The following is an 18,109-nucleotide window of genomic DNA, read 5'->3' as shown; positions in this document are numbered from 1 at the left end:
CCATGGTAATTTGGCATATGAATATGCCTTCCTGAGGAAGGTACCAGCAACGTGTTCCTATGACAGTGACTATATGCCATCGTGAAGAGCACTAAGTTAGTCCCAGAAACATCCATAAACACAGATATGTCAAATGAATATTAGATAATGTAAAAACTCCAATGTAGGCAGATCTTGGGTCTTGTGAGTGTTCATAAAGATTTGCTAATATATTTCTGAAGTTTTCCTAAGGAAGATCGAGTGATTCCTGCAAGCCGGTCAATATACATTTTGTTATGCCATTGCCTCATATATAAAAATAAAAATCAAGTTTATTATTTAATGACTCTATTTTTTTATATTTCAGGTTTGTTGATAATAGTGGCACATCAACAAAACACAGTAGGTCTACGATTTAAAGTTCCACTCGTTCCATTAATTCCGGCACTAAGTATCTTCTGCAATGTTGAGTTGATGATTCACCTACAGGCCCTCACATGGGTTCGGTTTATAGTCTGGATGGCATTAGGTAAGAATTTCTCAAACTTTACTTAAATTGGATATTGAATAACAGGTAATATCGCTTATATTCTACCGGTAGTGCATTAAGATAATTGTTGTCTATGAAAAATTCACAACAATGTAACAAAGCAGTGTGCTATAGCATGGACCATGAAAATCTGCTAGCCCCAAATATACAGAGCGAGCTGTAAATAATGTCATTAATTTCAGGAGACTATTCCTTGAGATATTTCAAACGAAAAAGTTTAATACAATTTTTCTAGTTTTTGCTTCCTTTTCGAGATAAAAATTGTTATATATGAAACATTTCATAGCATGTTTTGGGAAAAGTCACTGAATTAATTCCAATATGCTCAATCAATATAAGAGAGCATATGATAATAAACTATTGAAAGAATTTCAGTTTTGTCCTTAAACATGCAGAAATTTGATCCGAACAAATGTAACTTTTCATTTTGCAAAGGAATTTTTCAATGTTACATTTGTTTAGATGAAAATTTCTGCACATCTAAAGGACAAAACTAAAATTCTTTCAACCATCCACTATTATAATACACTGCTCTCTTAAATTGACTGAGCATATTGGGAATGAAATCAATGGCTTTCCCAAAATACACTATGAAATATTTCATAGAAAGCAATTTTTATCTAGAAAAGAACGCAAAAATGAGCAAAATTGTATTAACATTTTTTGTTCTAAATATCTCAAAGAATAACCCACTGAAATTAATGACATTACTTACGGTTCATTCTGTATACTTTTTTAATAAATTGGCTGGATTTTGTTGCTTAACATGAAGTAAGTACCGGTAATATTGGCAGAAAGGTTAACTTATTTATTCTAGAAAGTAACTAAACTCAACAATAATATATAAAAATTATTTCCATAGTAAGGAGTTCACAATTAAATGTTAATTTTATGCCATGTGGTATCCTTTTGTGTTTGGCAGTGTTATAAAAATATAGTTGCTATGCAGTGTCGTGCAATTTGATGAAGGAAGAGAACAAAATCGCAAATGACAATGTGGGACTTTTCACTTACTCTCCATTCACCTCATGTGATGTCGAAAGAAGCTTCTCACATTATAAAATTTGTCTAATGATAAAAGCACAAGTTTTTCTTTTGACAATCTACATATGTACATAGTTGTAGGCCTACATTGTAATTTCTTATTATGAAGAAAATAATATTGACATTACTAAGTAGTCGAAGATCGTATGAACTAGGTATAGGTTATTCGTTATCTCGTAAAACCAAATACTTATGTGCGCCATAGCTTACAGTTAGAACCTTGTGGTGGGGGTAAGCGAGCTAGCTTGCTACAAGCAGAAGTGTAGCAAGGAAGGAAGTTTCTCAGTCCACTTCCTTCTTTCCCTGACACACAGGTAGGTACACGAGATATCAAATGGCCTATACATAAGTGCGAAATGTACGGTTTATTGTATCGAGGCATTTCTTATACTCAACATTATGTGGTGGTTCGTGTCTTGTTTACCTCGGAATTACCTCTGTGGTAGCTGAGTGGTTAGACCTTCAGCCTGTCACGCAAGCAGCCTGGTTCGAATCCTGGTCAGGTCTGGAATTTTTCATTGAAAAATCCACAGTGACAACAGTGACACTTATGGCGGACAAGGTCGCTGTTGGGGTTTTTCTCGGGGTTCTCCTGTTTTTCCCCATATTAGGCATTTACATCATTCCGTCACCATTTCTCCATTTCAATCTCATTCTGTAGCATTCCCCAAATGCCGGCTGGTGATGCATAGAGAGTGCTGGCCTAGGGATGAGTGGGGTTGCCTACTCGAAACCTGGGTATACAGAGAACCTTAGTGTAGTCAGCCGGTGTGGGTTTGGAAATGTGCCACTAGAGAGTTAGCACAATAGACGTTAACAGGTCGCAGTACTGAACCATAGTGCCCCCCCTCCTTAAATTCCATTCCATTCCATTCCATACCTTGGAATTCAATATACTCGCCACAGAACACTCCAGTCATATTTAACCTAGAAGATAAGGCTCGGAGTCACGCAGCCTACTTATGTGTCTCTGCATTGACTCTTAAGCCTGGTTTCCATGGTGCTTGTTTCTATGATGGATTCCAAGCTGGCTGCGCTGATGGCTATCCTGAGTGCTCGCTTGCTGGAAGTAAAGTGCTCTGGTGGTTGCTTTGGTAGCTATAGTCGTGACGCTGTTATTCCCGGCGTGATTCCTCCTCTTTGCGTATGTCTTAGGAAGTGAAGGCTCTATAAAGTCTAGGTAGGTAGTATCGTTCGCCATTTTTGTTCTTTCGTTGCCGAACTACCGCACGAGGAATCTATTTGCCACATCGTTAAACAATATTATGTCGTAGCTCCTATGATAATAAATCAAACGCACTGTAATTCAGCAAATAATTGAGCGACAAATAACGTCTTCGTGTGCTTTCTGCAAACGCCTGAAAGAGCCAAAATGGCGGGCGATTATATTAAGTATTTATCGAGCCTTAAGAAATGAATGACGTCTTCACCAGCGAATCACAAGACACACACTTTTAAATGTAGCCGACCTGCAACGTGATTGGCTGCTGGAAATTAGAGCGACGGGACTATAGCTTGTTGGTTTCCGAGGTTAGGTTGCTTGCTATTTTTCGTGTTGGTTTGCATGCTGGAACCAAAGAAGATGATAAAGTATCACTGCTGAAACCGTGTCGCCATGTTCGTTGTAGTTCAATTAAATCTGTTTTTTTCCTATATTCTTTGGTTTCTAAGAAACAGCAATCAAATATCGGACTTTAGCTGTTTTGCACTTATGGCTTAATTACCTTATTACGACGTTTACTATTGTTAATGTAGGACTTTAGTTGTCCACTCCCGGTTTAGTTTCTTTTTGACCATGAGTTTGGCAACAGATGAAACAACAGATGATTTTCCAATTTGAACTATGAAAAGCGCCACCTGCGTGAGAAAAACAACCAGCATAGGAGCAAACATGGGAGCCATCGCCATACCCATCAGAGAACCAAGCTTGCTGGCCAGCAAGGAAACATGCAACGGAACAAGCACCGTGGGAACTGGGCTTTATGTTACATTTTAATACTGCACAAAGAGTTTTCTCTTTGTTTTGTGTACAATCTTTGAAGCAAAAGATATTTTATAGACAAAAGGTAACAAATTAATTCTGTATTTTTATTATAGGTTTACTGGTTTACTTCTTATATGGAATTCATCACAGTAAAGAAAGTGATCCTATGAGTTCATATTCCATCCTAATGACATCATCAGAAGCTGGAAAAGGTAAATGGGGATCAATGCATAGTACAGGACCTGTACCAATTCTGTCTCCATCACAAGAAAAACCCACGTCATCGTCGAAGCCATCGAAAGATATTTCAACTGATGATAAAAGGCCAATTGTTGACGAAGAGGAAGTTCCCCAGTAATGAAAATGTGAGACTGAACAGAAATATGTGGATAACTAGTTATTTTAGCTGTAGATATCACTAACCAAAGAAAGTCATAATGAGTACTACATAGAATTAACAATCTTGTTAACAGTAAAAGCATATATAGAGATGTATACGTTAATAAGTTGTGTACAGAAACCATAATTTATAGGTATTCATACTGACATCACTACACTATATGCAAAGTTTAGTGTAGCAGACATCAGACATAAAGAAGTGGATCTTCTTTCCAGGCAGCTATAGATGAAATAATATTTGTTTGTATAAAGAATTTGTTTTGAACTTGAGATTTATAATATATGTTTTACAACAAAATATACAATAACAGAGGTGAAAAATAATTTAATAATAATATTAATATAAGTAAATTTAAGCAAATGACCTACAAGGATATCAGAATGAAGACCATATACCCTATCTCAAACATAAACTGTGATAGTCCAGTTTTCAGAGGTTTCAGAATTAGAACTTTTGAAGAGTAATGTATTGGGATTTTTAAATTTTGGGGGGGGGGGAGTGGGGGGAGGTATTATGTCTAGCAATTTTTCAAGCTACCCAATGTACCTATTCAATTAACGCAAATGCTTCTGTCTTTAATTTTTCTTTTAACTTTGTTCAAATTAGAAATGAAAATAGTTAGCTACATTGAATTACAGCCAGTAATTTTTAAATGAAGAAAACTATTTATATTTATTACAGGTACAGTACATAATATCTATAGATTTCACATCATCAAAGCCATCAAGTATGTGACCTTACATGGCATGAAAGGAAATTTCGTTACATACTGTTATAAAAATATAAACTTACTAAAACTATAATGAAATCAGTATGATCCGTGTTACACTAGCTATAGTTTATTGAATATAATGCATCACAATTACACATTTACACCACAGCACAACAAAGTCTATTAACTGCAAAAACACGTGTTACTTTCATTCATCTGGATGCAGATGTTTGTGAAACAGGAACTGTGTTGTTGATCATAGTGAATTCAGTGTAAAATGCGTCAACATTTTATTCTCTTTTACTATCACCACACCAGTGTAGCCTACATTGTGGTGTCATTCAGCCTGTTCAAAGTGGTTCACCTGAACCACTTGTTAAATTTGTAGCAGTTCGTAGAACCAGTTGCTGAATCTTTTAGGTTAAAAAATGGGAACTTTAATAAAATTCAACACGAAATTCTCCAGTTTTTTTAATATCATAGTAAACATAATGCAAAAATAAATTTCAATACATCTCGAAGTGATCTTATTTATTATTACTGGTATATTGTTATTTCCCATCAAAGTCTCCAGGCAATCACGACAGGAATATATGTCTGTAATCTCGAAACCCATCTGCAATTACTTCGGCAGTCGTTTACCTCTTCCCCTTCCAATGGCAATACCGCAGACACAACAATGAAACGTAGTATTCAAAAACACACTTAAAAATAAATAGACTTTAACTAGAAAATATACTATTAAGTACATGAATAAAAAACTTCGTTTTTCTCTTTTAACACTTCTCCTGTATTTTTTATTCCGTTTCAATCAATCAATCTTCTTAATATATCCATCTGTTTGCTGACAACATAAAGTCCACTATAGTCCACTGTAGTCTATTCAGTTGTTGTTTTCACGAGAAAAGAGGGGTATTTTGATCGGTGTTCATTAGTATAGTATTTATTAGCCGTCATCATAGCAAAGCTAATGACATTGTCAAATTACAAGTATGAAATTATCGTACTAAAATGAAAAATAGATAAAACAAAATGATCACAAATACTCCTTAGAGTTTACAATTGAGAGTCAAGATTATCAAAAACAGGTTAATATCTAGATGAAAAATGTAACACACTGATCACAAATATTATTTCATACGCTCTGTTTATATACAATAAAACAAGAATTAACTTAATTTATGAGAATTTCCTAATATATTACAAAATAATAATAAAACTCAGAGAAAGAAACCTAAAAAATATCTACAGCTTGACTTCTAACTCAAAATATTCTTGCACAGAATAGAATGGGTTTCTAAGAAGCCATGTTTTCACTTTGACTTTGAATATGTCTAGTGACACTTCCTATGCTTCTTGTGGTAACATGTTGAACATCCTAGAGCCCAACATGTTAGGACTACTTTTAACTTTGGATAGTCTGCAAAATGGTATGTCCATTTTTCTTTATTACGAGTATTATAGGTACTCATGTTTATCCATCCTACTAGTGAAGCCATAAAGATTTTTCTTGATGTAAAGAAGGAGTTCCAGAATATATTCATTAACAACTGTTAAGATGGACTCCTGTATGAACAGTGGTTTACAATGTGATTTGCTTGGTACTTCTGTGATAATTCTTATTGCTTTCTTCTGAATGAGTAGGACTTCAATAAGTTTATTGCTGTTTCCCCACACCAGGATTCCATACTTTAATATGCTATAAAAAAAGAAAAATAAACACTTCTTAGGTACTGCAGGGTACTTTGTGTCTAATTACTCTTAAGAGGTACAGGACTATGGATAGTCTCCGAGAGATATATTCAATGTGGCAATCCCAGGTTAGTTTTGTATCAAGATGGATACCAAGTAATTTTACTACCTTTTTTTCAGACCTTTCTTCTTTTTTCAATGTCAAAATTAATTTTTGAGTCTTCTCCTCGTTTAAAATTAACTTATTTGCTCTGAACCATTCTGCTGCTTCCACAACTGTATTTGAGGTTAGCTGACGCAGTTGCCTGTTGCTAGTAGCCAGAGGTGGGGTGTAGTCAATATATACTGCAGAGCTGTGTCTTCTGCAACTGGTACTGATGATTTTCATTTACTTCTTTTGTGGTTTATGGATGGACAGTATAGAAGAATGTGTTCCAGATCTTCATCATGATTATTAAACCACAGACAAGTAGGATTGTCAGAAATGTGAAATCAGTGTAGGTACAATTGTGTGACAATGTGACCTGTTCTGGCTCTTGTTAAAAATAAAATGAATTATTTTTCCATTATGTATATTGGCAAATTGTATGGATTATTGGTCAATTGGCCAATAGCACCTGGTATCATTTGAGCTGCACTTATGTTTGAATCTGTTATCTAATATTTTTAGCAATGCAATGAGTGTAGACCTAGTAGTGCAATGAAGCGTCAAAGCATTCGATCAAGTTTTTTCAGTAGTGGTGATGGTGGTAGTAGGTCTACATCAAGAAAAGTAAAATACAGAGATGCCCAAAAATTGTATAGGCCTACATACTTCAAGGTGCAAAATATCTTAATAAAAGCTTTATTACTAAATTGATACATCAAAGAATGGTTGTGAGAATGATTAACAACTACTATCACAACAAGTGCTTGAAGTGCTTCCCATTAGCATCCGGACACATCTGGGTTCGATGAATTATTCCATGTGCAACATTAATCAATGTGTTCATTGTGATGATTGCATATGACACTTCAATTTCTTCATGTAGCTTCACTAATATAGCTGGTTTTCTGCAATAAATCACATCCTTTAGGGTTCCTCATAAATGAAATTTGAGTGGAGTTAAATCGAGTGAGTGTGGAGGGTGCTCAATGGCATCTCTTCTTCCTTTCCATTAACCTAGTATGGCCTTGGTGATAAGTGATAGTGTGGTGGTGCGCCATCTTGTTGAAAATAAAATCGCTCATTCCCATACAGTGCACAAATGGCAAGTAAAACGGATGTATTAAGCAAGTCGAGGTACACAAGGCCAGTAACTATTCTTCAAAAAAGAATATCGTAATCCAATTACATCCCTGGATGGCAGTTCATACCGGACATTAAGTCCCAGTAAATTGACTTCTTGAGTACATGAATGTGTGATTATGTCTCGTGACGGGAATATTGTACGAAATGGAAATATAAATATTGGAGATTTATCCTTCGAAGAGGTGGAAAAATTCAAATATCTTGGAGCAACAGTAACAAATGTAAATGACACTCGGGAGGAAATTAAACGCAGAATAAATATGGGAAATGCGTGTTATTATTCGGTTGAGAAGCTCTTATCATCCAGTCTGCTGTCCAAAAATCTGAAAGTTAGAATTTATAAAACAGTTATATTACCGGTTCTTCTACATGGCTGTGAAACTTGGACTCTCACTCTAAGAGAGGAACATAGTTAAGGGTGTTTGAGAATAAGGTGCTTAGGAAAATATTTGGGGCTAAGCGGGATGAAGTTACAGGAGAATGGAGAAAGTTACACAACACAGAACTGCACGCATTGTATTCTTCACCTGACATAATTAGGAACTTGAAATCCAGACGTTTGAGATGGGCAGGGCATGTAGCACGTATGGGCGAATCCAGAAATGCATATAGAGTGTTAGTTGGGAGACCGGAGGGAAAAAGACCTTTAGGGAGGCCGAGACGTAGATGGGAGGATAATATTAAAATGGATTTGAGGGAGGTGGGGTATGATGATAGAGACTGGCTTAATCTTGCACAGGATGGGGACCGATGGCGGGCTTATGTGAGGGCGGCAATGAACCTCCGGGTTCCTTAAAAGCCATATGTAAGTAAGTAAGTAAGAAAGTGTGTACCAGTATACATTTTTTTGTGTCCCTCGTATATGACACAAGATGCATCTCAGAAAGTAAAAAGTGAAATAAACTTGATGTAACAGTAGAGGATATAAGTGCGTGTGCTGATGCATCTTCAGATGTTTCAGACAATTTGTCAATGTGGCCAGATTGGTCAGATATTCAGAGTGTGTTTGTATTGTGAATATTCTGTACTCCCCTTTTTCGTGACGCGAATCAGCATTTGAAATTTTCTAAATTATTCTACACATAACTCTGCAATAACAGCCACTTATTATTAGATACCTTATTTAATATATTTCATATTAAAATTATGAAATTTCAGTCATTAGCAGAGAGAACTGATTGCTAAAAAATTAGAATGAGACCACTGAGCATAAGCTACATTTAGCAACTTCTTGTAGTACGAGGTCTACACTTTGAGAGGCAGAAAGTATGCAATGTTCGTGTTCTTTCCTGCTGCACAACAAGAATTCTTTTCCTTTAGATTTTACTAGTATGATTGTGTGAATATGAATTAATTTGATAACATTTTTAGGGTTGAAAATTGTCTTTCAATTAACATTAATAGGAAATTTAAGATATATACGTCATAACATGGTAAGTACTAAGTACTGTAGGCCTATGTGTATTTTTATAAGCAATGTTGAAGTGATATTTACTTTTTCATAACAAAAGCAAAATTTACTGTCACACTTTGTTTTATATACATACTTACTTACTTACAAATGGCTTTTAAGGAACCCGAAGGTGCATTGCCGCCCTCACATAAGCCCGCCATTGGTCCCTATCCTGTGCAAGATTAATCCAGTCTCTATCATCATATCCCACCTCCCTCAAATCCATTTTAATATTATCTTCCCATCTACGTCTCGGCCTCCCCAAAGGTCTTTTTCCCTCCGGTCTCCCAACTAATACTCTATATGCACTTCTGGATTCGCCCATACGTGCTACATGCCCTGCCCATCTCAAATGTCTGGATTTAATGTTCCTAATTATGTCAGGTGAAGAATACAATGCGTGCAGTTCTGCGTTGTGTAACTTTCTCCATTCTCCTGTAACTTCATCCCGCTTAGCCCCAAATATTTTCCTAAGCACCTTATTCTCAAACACCCTTAACCTATGTTCCTCTCTCAGAGTGAGAGTCCAAGTTTCACAACCATACAGAACAACCGGTAATATAACTGTTTTATAAATTGTAACTTTCAGATTTTTTGACAGCAGACTAGGTGATAAAAGCTTCTCAACCGAATAATAACACGCATTTCCCATATTTATTCTGCGTGTAATTTCCTCCCGAGTGTCATTTATATTTGTTACTGTTGCTCCAAGATATTTGAATTTTTCCACCCCTTCAAAGGATAAATCTCCAATTTTTATATTTCCATTTCGTACAATATTCTGGTCACGAGACATAATCATGTACTTTGTCTTTTCGGGATTTACTTCCAAACCGATCGCTTTACTTGCTTCAAGTAAAAATTCCGTGTTTTACCTAATCGTTTGAGGATTTTCTCCTAACATATTCACGTCATCCGCATAAACAAGAAGCTGATGTAACCCGTTCAATTCCAAACCCTGCCTGACACTTTGTTTTATATTCGTATTTTTATTATAGGCTATTAGTATAGCTCAAATACATTTAAATTTTCATTAATAATAGACTACATTATAGCCAGTATCTTCAGAGTGCGAATAAAGATTTCTAATGGGGGGGGGGGATAGAATCCTAGATAGAGAATACCATGCATAAAATTATTATTATCCTCATTCGATACGGCTCAATGCTTGGTCACACTGAGTTGCTTGTCTTGCATCTTGATCATAAAAATAATTATATCCATGAGCAGCCTTAAGAAAAGATATGTAATTCCTAAGTTATTGATTGTTGTCAGCTTGCTGATGATGATAATAGTACATCAATATTATTTTCTTTGCTTACTTTATACAAAGTGCATATGCTCGTATTAAAACAATTATGTTTTGTGAGGGAGGATAGAAGTTATCCCTGGCAGGGAAGTTAATATGAATTTATGGAAGGGGGATAACTTTCCAACAGGGGGAGAAATCCCCCCCCCCATTAATTCGCACCCTGAGTATCTTCATAGTTCCACTAAAAGTATAATTAAAAATAGCTGAAAACACAGTTTCAGCATTATATGATTAACTTACTGTGCCCGTATTTAAAAATATGGATCTAGACTTCATATCATTAAATTAGCTTCTGTTCAGATACATGAAGTTCCAGACATAACGTCAAAATTCTTTATGCTAGAGACCAAAATGTAGAGGAAGTTGTAAAAAACACATAACAATTGAAGACCTCCTTTGAATAAGGATGTAACCAACAAATCTATAATACACGTGGGAGGTTGAAGGAAAATAATTTCAGGGGCATATTACGTTATGTCTATGTTTACTGGCAGAACCATTTGATTAATCAAGGATACAAGTTTATTCAGCTATTGGATGCATTCATTTATTGTTACAAAAAATTCTTCAAAGTTACTTTTTCCATCAAAGTCACATATTTCATTAATTTGATGTTACAGCCTTTTTTGAGGGAGACCTTCAATTATATTAACACAAATATAGAGAAAGAAATTTAAACTGGCACAAAATCCATCCTATCTTGTCTCAATTTCTTACAGCAACAAAGTTTCACCTATGAACAATCATTTTATAATTACTACGGTTTCTTGTTGATCTACTATTGTATGCACTGTTAATATTCTTTATTTAGTTCGGTCAGCCAGCAAGAAGTGAGGAGTCAATGACAGACACATGTTTAGTGAATCCCTGTAAATGTATGTCATCTGCGATTATGCTAGCTGAATGCTCATCTTAAGTTTTTATTTGCCTCGGACTACATTGCTGAAAGTAAAATTTTGTAAACATAGTAGGGGAGACTGTTGTACCTTGAATAATTTTTTTGTTTCTGATTTGCTGCTACCTAGCCGACTCAAACTGAAGTAGATTGTAGAGAAAGCCACTAGCTAGCTCTGGTCATAGTTCTGGTTTGATTTATTATAAAGTGTGAGTTCTGTGGTCCAAACAATTTTTTTGTACCAAAAGTAAATATTTCGTTCATTGTTGTTATGTTTTTTAACACGAAACCAAATTGTATTTGTGTGTGCCATCATTTGGTGAGCAAATACATATGTTAATTTCCATGATTTATTCTCATCTCTAGTTTAGGCAGCCATATTTGTTTAAACGTGCACCCTCGATCACAAAACATATTGTATCAAGGAACATATTACAAGGTACATAATGCTATTTTTATTTGCCAATTTAGTGATAAAATTAGTGTACAAAGCAAGAAACAAAACAGCTTCACAACAATTCAACAATGAACTAGATTCACACATACGCATATATATGTAATTTAGCTTTATAGGAGAGTGAATAAACATTTTAAGACTACGAAATATAAGTATTTCAACTCATAGCTGGTTAATTCTTATAGTAACACAACTTCCTTCACTACTTAGAACCTTTGAATTTGAATGTTAACAGATGTTAAAACATTAAAAATAATTTTTGGAGTCTGGAAAGATTCTTGCCATGAGTGGAGTTTTATCTTCATCCTATGAGGCTTCGTACTTCACCCTTGTCTTTCTTTCAGACATTCAAATAAAGAAAATCTCATCGAGAGAATTGGCATCTGGAAAGGTTCCCAAAATACTGGCTGCATTTCCACGTTGGATGGCTATTCCTATTCGTTGCCGTAGGTAATTGGTGCAGTGAGGGTCTCCAGTAACAGTCACCAAACTTCTACCAATTTCGGAAACTAGGTATTTTGCTTCTTTACACCAGGAGCCTATTGTTTCCACAGCAAAGATGATGAAGATGTAATTGTCTACTAGATGTATGTATTTATGATGTTTCTGCGTATGGCAGATTCTGCTGCAGAGCTTGCGATTTTAGAAGTTGATGGCAAGTGGGATGGAGCTAAGGTATCCACGCATATCGTATCCCACATTAGCGATTTTCCTCTGCTCCACGGGACCAAGGTTAATCCATCAGGGGTCTTTCCATCCGTGCGACTAATCCCAGTTGGTTCTAAAATAGCAGGGATACCAGAAGATGTTAATGCTCTCGTAATTATGTTGTTAATTGTTGAATGCCTAAAAACAGTCCCTTACTCTTGACACAGCTCAGAGCATGATGACCGAAAATATCGACAACTTCCCCATATACACATTTATGTGGTAGGCAGATTTTGCATCCAAGACGTAGAGCGAGTGCAGTCTTAAAAGACTTGTTGTCCATCAGCATTCCAATATTTGGGGAAGGTAGAGCTTGTAGCCAGGAACCCGCTTCTTTTTCTTGTAGAGCCAAAAGCAGTAATGGCTATTCAAATGAAGAAGGTGAAGAACATTTCACTTGTTATTTTGCGAGCCATTTGATTTATATTGCATATATTAAATTATGCAATTTTAAAAACTATAGCGCTGTAAATCAATAACTCTCAAGTACAGTATCACCAGTCTCTTTAATTATTCCCGCTGTTGTGTAACTTTCATGTCTCAGTTCCTTGAGCGGTAGCAACGAGGCAATGATTCTCAAATTTAAAATACTATTTTTTTCTTCTATGTTAGGGTGGTTGCTATGACAACGACTGAAACATTTCCCCCCGCACTTCCAATTCTTCAAGAAACGGGTATTGCTGTGATGAACACGTATTTGGTCTTCAGCCCAGCCGATGCCCTTTCTATAATGGATGACGTGGAGATTACCGACTACTTGGCTCTCCAGCAACATGGCCCGTCCTAAAGAAAATCCTTTCCTAAAAATTCTGCTTTGTCAAGTCTTCTTCCTATATAGGTCCTATCATGTTTTATGATTTTAATTTTTGTGCTGATACCTTCATTCCTTTCATTTTTATTCTTCTGGCCACAATTTTACTGTTCCACATAGGAAAATTCCGTTAAAAATTAATACTATGAAAGCAATGGAAAGAAAGTTTGATATTCCGAACACAGCCTTGTTAGTGGAAGTTGTGAATGAATTTTTGCCATTCCTCATTGCTTCAGTCTGTTTTTCGTCGTCTTTTGTGTCGGTAGGCCATATGTCGAGCTATTCAGTTGTGATACCCCTAATTTTTTTAATATAATTTATTTTACTTATTACTTTATTAGCTGAAGACATTGAGTGTGTTTCAGTTTGTAATGAATTTCTAATAAGTGTGTTAGGACCTACTATATAAGTTTTTGTATTGTTATGTTGCAATGTGAAAATGAATCCCTTCAGTGACACAGTGTGTACATTAATTCAAACCTCGTTTAATCGCTGGTGTGAGCAGTATAAGAGATATCTATTGTTTTTAGACAGTACTCAACCAATTTTAGACATAAACTGTAAAAAGTTAAACTCACAAGCTGGTAAATCATACGAACTTAATTTTACACCTTCATGGTACTACAAGCATCAGTGAGTGGTTGTGTGGGAGCCACTACACTGAAATACTATTTTGTTAGTCATGCCTACTACTTGGAGTTAAAAAAACATGTGTGTAATGAAACTGGATTCAGTGATTTTCTAAAATAATGCTCTACAAAAACATGAAAATTCGGCGGAACATTTAAAGTGCGTGCAGCAGTTCAAACATTTACAAAAGAATATGAACACTATTGGGAATATTTTGAAAGAAAATTTTAGGCTATTGTTAGTGCAATATATTGAAAATGTTAGTTTAAACAGACATGTTATGCGGTCAGTCATAGACGCTGCTTTGTATTTAAGCAAACAGGAATTATCATTTCAGGGCCATGAAGAAAGCACTTCTTCGCTTAATGTGGAAATTTCAGCTACCGCACTATGCTAGAATTTTGAACGTAGCAAAAAGTAGAAGTGAATTCTCAGGGAGAAAGTACAGACTGCTGCTACAGTGGAAAAAGTGATGTAAAACATGATCGTAATTACAAGATATTGTTCTTTGAGATCATTGACAACATCATCATGCAGATCGATAAAAGATTTGGGGATTTAGAAAAACCTCGTTTCGTCAGCTTGCTGATACTTCCAAATTTGACACTTATAGTAGAAACTTCCCACATGATCCGCTTTTTTCACTATAAGCTAGCTATTTCAGCATATTAAAAAAGACGCAGGTTCTAAAAACTGAACTTGAGCTTTTATAGCAGAACAGTGAATCAATACAGGAATATACCAGTTAAGAAAGTGCTAGACTTCTTCGTGACACAAAGATGTATTTGGAGAAGTGTATAAGTTATATTCCCTCATTTTAATACTATCATCTACTAGCGTATCGGTCGAGAGGAGCTTCTCATGTTTAAAACGAATAAAAACAAAACGGAGAAACTCAATGTCACTGAAGACACTGTCAGCGTTAGGGAATATTTCGCTCCAAAAAGATATGTTGGACAAGATGATGGAATCACAGCCCCTCCATGAGAATGTTATTGGCAGGTTTGCAGGCCTGAAGGAATGGAGAATCAACTTAGTGTACAAAAGATAGGTAAGCAATAAGCATATCTTAATTTACATGTACCGGTGAAGTACATTGATAGCTGGCAGAAATAAATACAGTATCAATGCAACTAGCCTACATGGGCTTTGAAAACCTTGCAACAATTTTGTGCTTCACCTACTTTTTCAGGCACGAGCCGCTACTGGCCAAAAGTCGACCTTGGTCTGTTTCTGATGTACAGGATGTTACAAGAGAATCTAGGATGTGCCTAATAATTATATCATCCCAACAATTCTGGACGTCTGGATGAGCTGGCGGAGTAGAATTCCTAGATATATCATTCCACCTATCCAAAGCCTCCGGGAAATAGATTTCGACCTCATCACTGAATGAAGGAAAAACAGATTTGATGATATCGAAAACTGCATATGCAGAAGCCAAGAATGACGGTGTACAGATGTCACCAATTTTTCTAATACCGAGACCTCCAAGTCTGATAGGAAGGCAAGCTTGTGTCCAACTTCTGTCCTCAAGTGTAGTATTGAGAATAGTTTCTGAACATTTTCGCGTCATATCGTCTGATTGTTGGAGGAATAATGGAAATAGCCACAATGGAGCTGTCCTCATGAAATAGGTTAGTTTAGAAATTACTAAACAGTTTTTAAGGAGGAAATATGATATATGAGGATTAAGAGGCAATAGATGATCAAATAGCGTTTTCAAAGCCAATAATTTCTGTTCAGCAATAGTTTCGATTCCTTCCAAGAAAACAGAGGAACCAAGGATGGTGAGATGAGACTTGGAAATGATCTTAATACCTGGTGCAACTGCTTGAAAAGCAGATACTACAGCCTCATTCCTTTCGGAGCAGAAGTTGGAGTTGATTTCCAATCCAATGTTAGAACAAAGATCAATTAAATTCTGAAGGTCAGCAAGAACAACATTAGGATCTAATGGTTTCTGTTTTTCTTTTATTTAACATCATGCCACGAAGTAAGTCTGGAGTTAAGAGGAGCCCTATTGATTCGGATGCCTTGAAGAAAGCTCATGAAGCAGTTATGGCTTCTTCAGGAATTAAAATCTCAATAAAAAAAAGCCAGCAAATAATGGCAAATATATTTTTTAAATTATTATGAGTTTTATAGCTATATTTCCACCTACATCCCCTTTGTTCCATTGTTCCAATGTACAAGAGGGTATGATCCAAGGTACACGAACCCGTTGTACCATGAAACTCTTTACATATTCCTTCATTTTATTTGTTTCATCCTTAATAGATCTATAAAACAGGAAAATACCTGTAGGAAGTTGTAAAGGAAGCTTCAATAATATTATTTCAAGCATGTTTTCATTAAAAAATTTAATTTTCCAAAATTAAAAAGAAAAAAGAAAATGTGAAAAATGGTTCAAGGTACAACAGTCTCCCTTATATAGTAATTATTTCATTTAGTTCATTTTTATGTGAAATGTCTTAATATTTGTTAACTTTGGAGATCCTAAACTTTGAACTACTTCATTGGTGTGCATATGAATTTTGATGCATTGAACTGATGGCTAATATGGAGGAAATAGATATCTAATTCCTCGGACTGTGTGCTGAAAAGTTTGTAGAAGCAGCCATTTGGTGAACTTAAATGTGACAGGAAGTGTGATATAATAAAGCAGACATGGCTCATATCACAACTTTCTAATATGATCACGAAAACGAAAATTAAGTTCACCTTTTCCAGGAATTTTGATACTCTTCTTTTAAATGGTTATGCGGTTACAAAAACTGTAATGTTGGCCATGTATTCTGTTTTCTTCCGATGGGTTGTGCACCAAGAATGGAGTGGGTGACACGAACAATTTCATGACTCTGAAAAACTGACATGAAAATTCAAAGAATCACATTACATCTGAAACGACTAATTAAATTTGGCAATACAGAAATAGATATTTTCTTGGGTAATGCTTTGAAATTAAGCGTGCAAAAACATTTGGAAAAGTGAAAAAAATTCAACACACTGTAAGCTGTTTAACTGGTGCAATTTGTTTCGTAATTTAACTAGAGATTTCATATAGGGCATACAATGAAATTTAGGATAGGTAATGAAAATCGAGTGCACTACGTAGAATTGTTACATTTACTGGCACAAATGGATAAATGTTTATCCAATCATTTAGAAACAGCAACAGTTTTCCAATGTGTTTGAAGTGATCATCAAAATGATTTCATGGATTCCATTACATTCACTAAAGTTATGCAAGCAGAAATTGTAAAAGAACTGGAGAAGACACTATTTATTGCAGCTATTATGGATGAGATGGTTGACTCTAATAAATCTCAACTTTCGACTATTTTGCGATATGTTTTGGATGGTAAAATCTGTGGGAGATAATGTTAGTGATGATAGAACTGGTTCTAATTTGGAAAAATAACTGTTCGGCTGCATGAATGTACGTATTTCTTATTTTTTCATTTAGACTCGTGTCCCTGGTTGCGGGGTCGAGTAGGAGACAGCATCCTCCATTTGTCACGGTCCTCCCAGCTCTTCTCTTCCATTACTTCTCGCCAGTTTCCCTCTTTTTCAGTGTCCCTCTTAACTTGATCTTCTAAACTTGTTCTAGATCCTCCTACAGGTTTTTTCCCCTTTTACTTTCAGTTTCAGTGCCTTCTTTGGTAATCTCTCTTCATTCATCTTCATAACATGTCCAAACCATCTAATTCTGTTTTTCAATATATTCTGCAATTTTGCAATTTCCAAAATATTTCTTATATATTCATTTTTAACTCTATATCTTCGTGTTTTCTGTACTATATTGCTAAGGAATTTAACTGATTAACTTTATAACTTCTTTACTGTGTTAATATTAGACTAGTTTCAACGTGGTATTCATTATTGTCCGAAGCCTAGTGAGGTCCTGCACTATCTTCAGACAATGACGAATGCCACATTTAAACTAGTCAGCCAGGTAATTTTTCTAATATTAACACAATAAAGAAGTTATAAAGTTAATCAGTGATTATACAAGTGTTGAAAGAGTGTATCTAACAATGAAAATAAGGAATTTCACCTCTGTCACCTAAATTCTGCTGTGATCTTCTTTATTATAGTCCAAGTTTCCGCTACGTATGTGAAAACTGGTTTAAAATATGAATTATACATGATTTTCTTGCATTTTTCAAATATGTCTCTGTTCCATAG

At 35.5% G+C, this 18,109-nt stretch overlaps 1 protein-coding gene across 1 annotated transcript in view; it reads left to right on the top strand.

The window, feature by feature from the left end:
• Positions 1–7,818, top strand: part of LOC138711782 (cationic amino acid transporter 4) — a 100,360-nt gene extending 92,542 nt beyond the window's left edge. The window contains exons 8-9 of the mRNA XM_069842985.1: positions 347–508; positions 3,671–7,818. Coding sequence (XP_069699086.1) covers positions 347–508; positions 3,671–3,915 — 407 coding nt within the window. The 3' untranslated portion in view covers positions 3,916–7,818. The remainder of the gene's footprint in view (positions 1–346; positions 509–3,670) is intronic.
• The last annotated feature ends 10,291 nt before the right edge of the window (positions 7,819–18,109 follow it).

This window comes from Periplaneta americana, chromosome 13 (genome assembly GCF_040183065.1).
Source record: "Periplaneta americana isolate PAMFEO1 chromosome 13, P.americana_PAMFEO1_priV1, whole genome shotgun sequence".
In the NCBI taxonomy this organism is placed as follows: domain Eukaryota; kingdom Metazoa; phylum Arthropoda; class Insecta; order Blattodea; family Blattidae; genus Periplaneta; species Periplaneta americana.
This window is presented reverse-complemented; position numbering and strand designations above follow the sequence as displayed.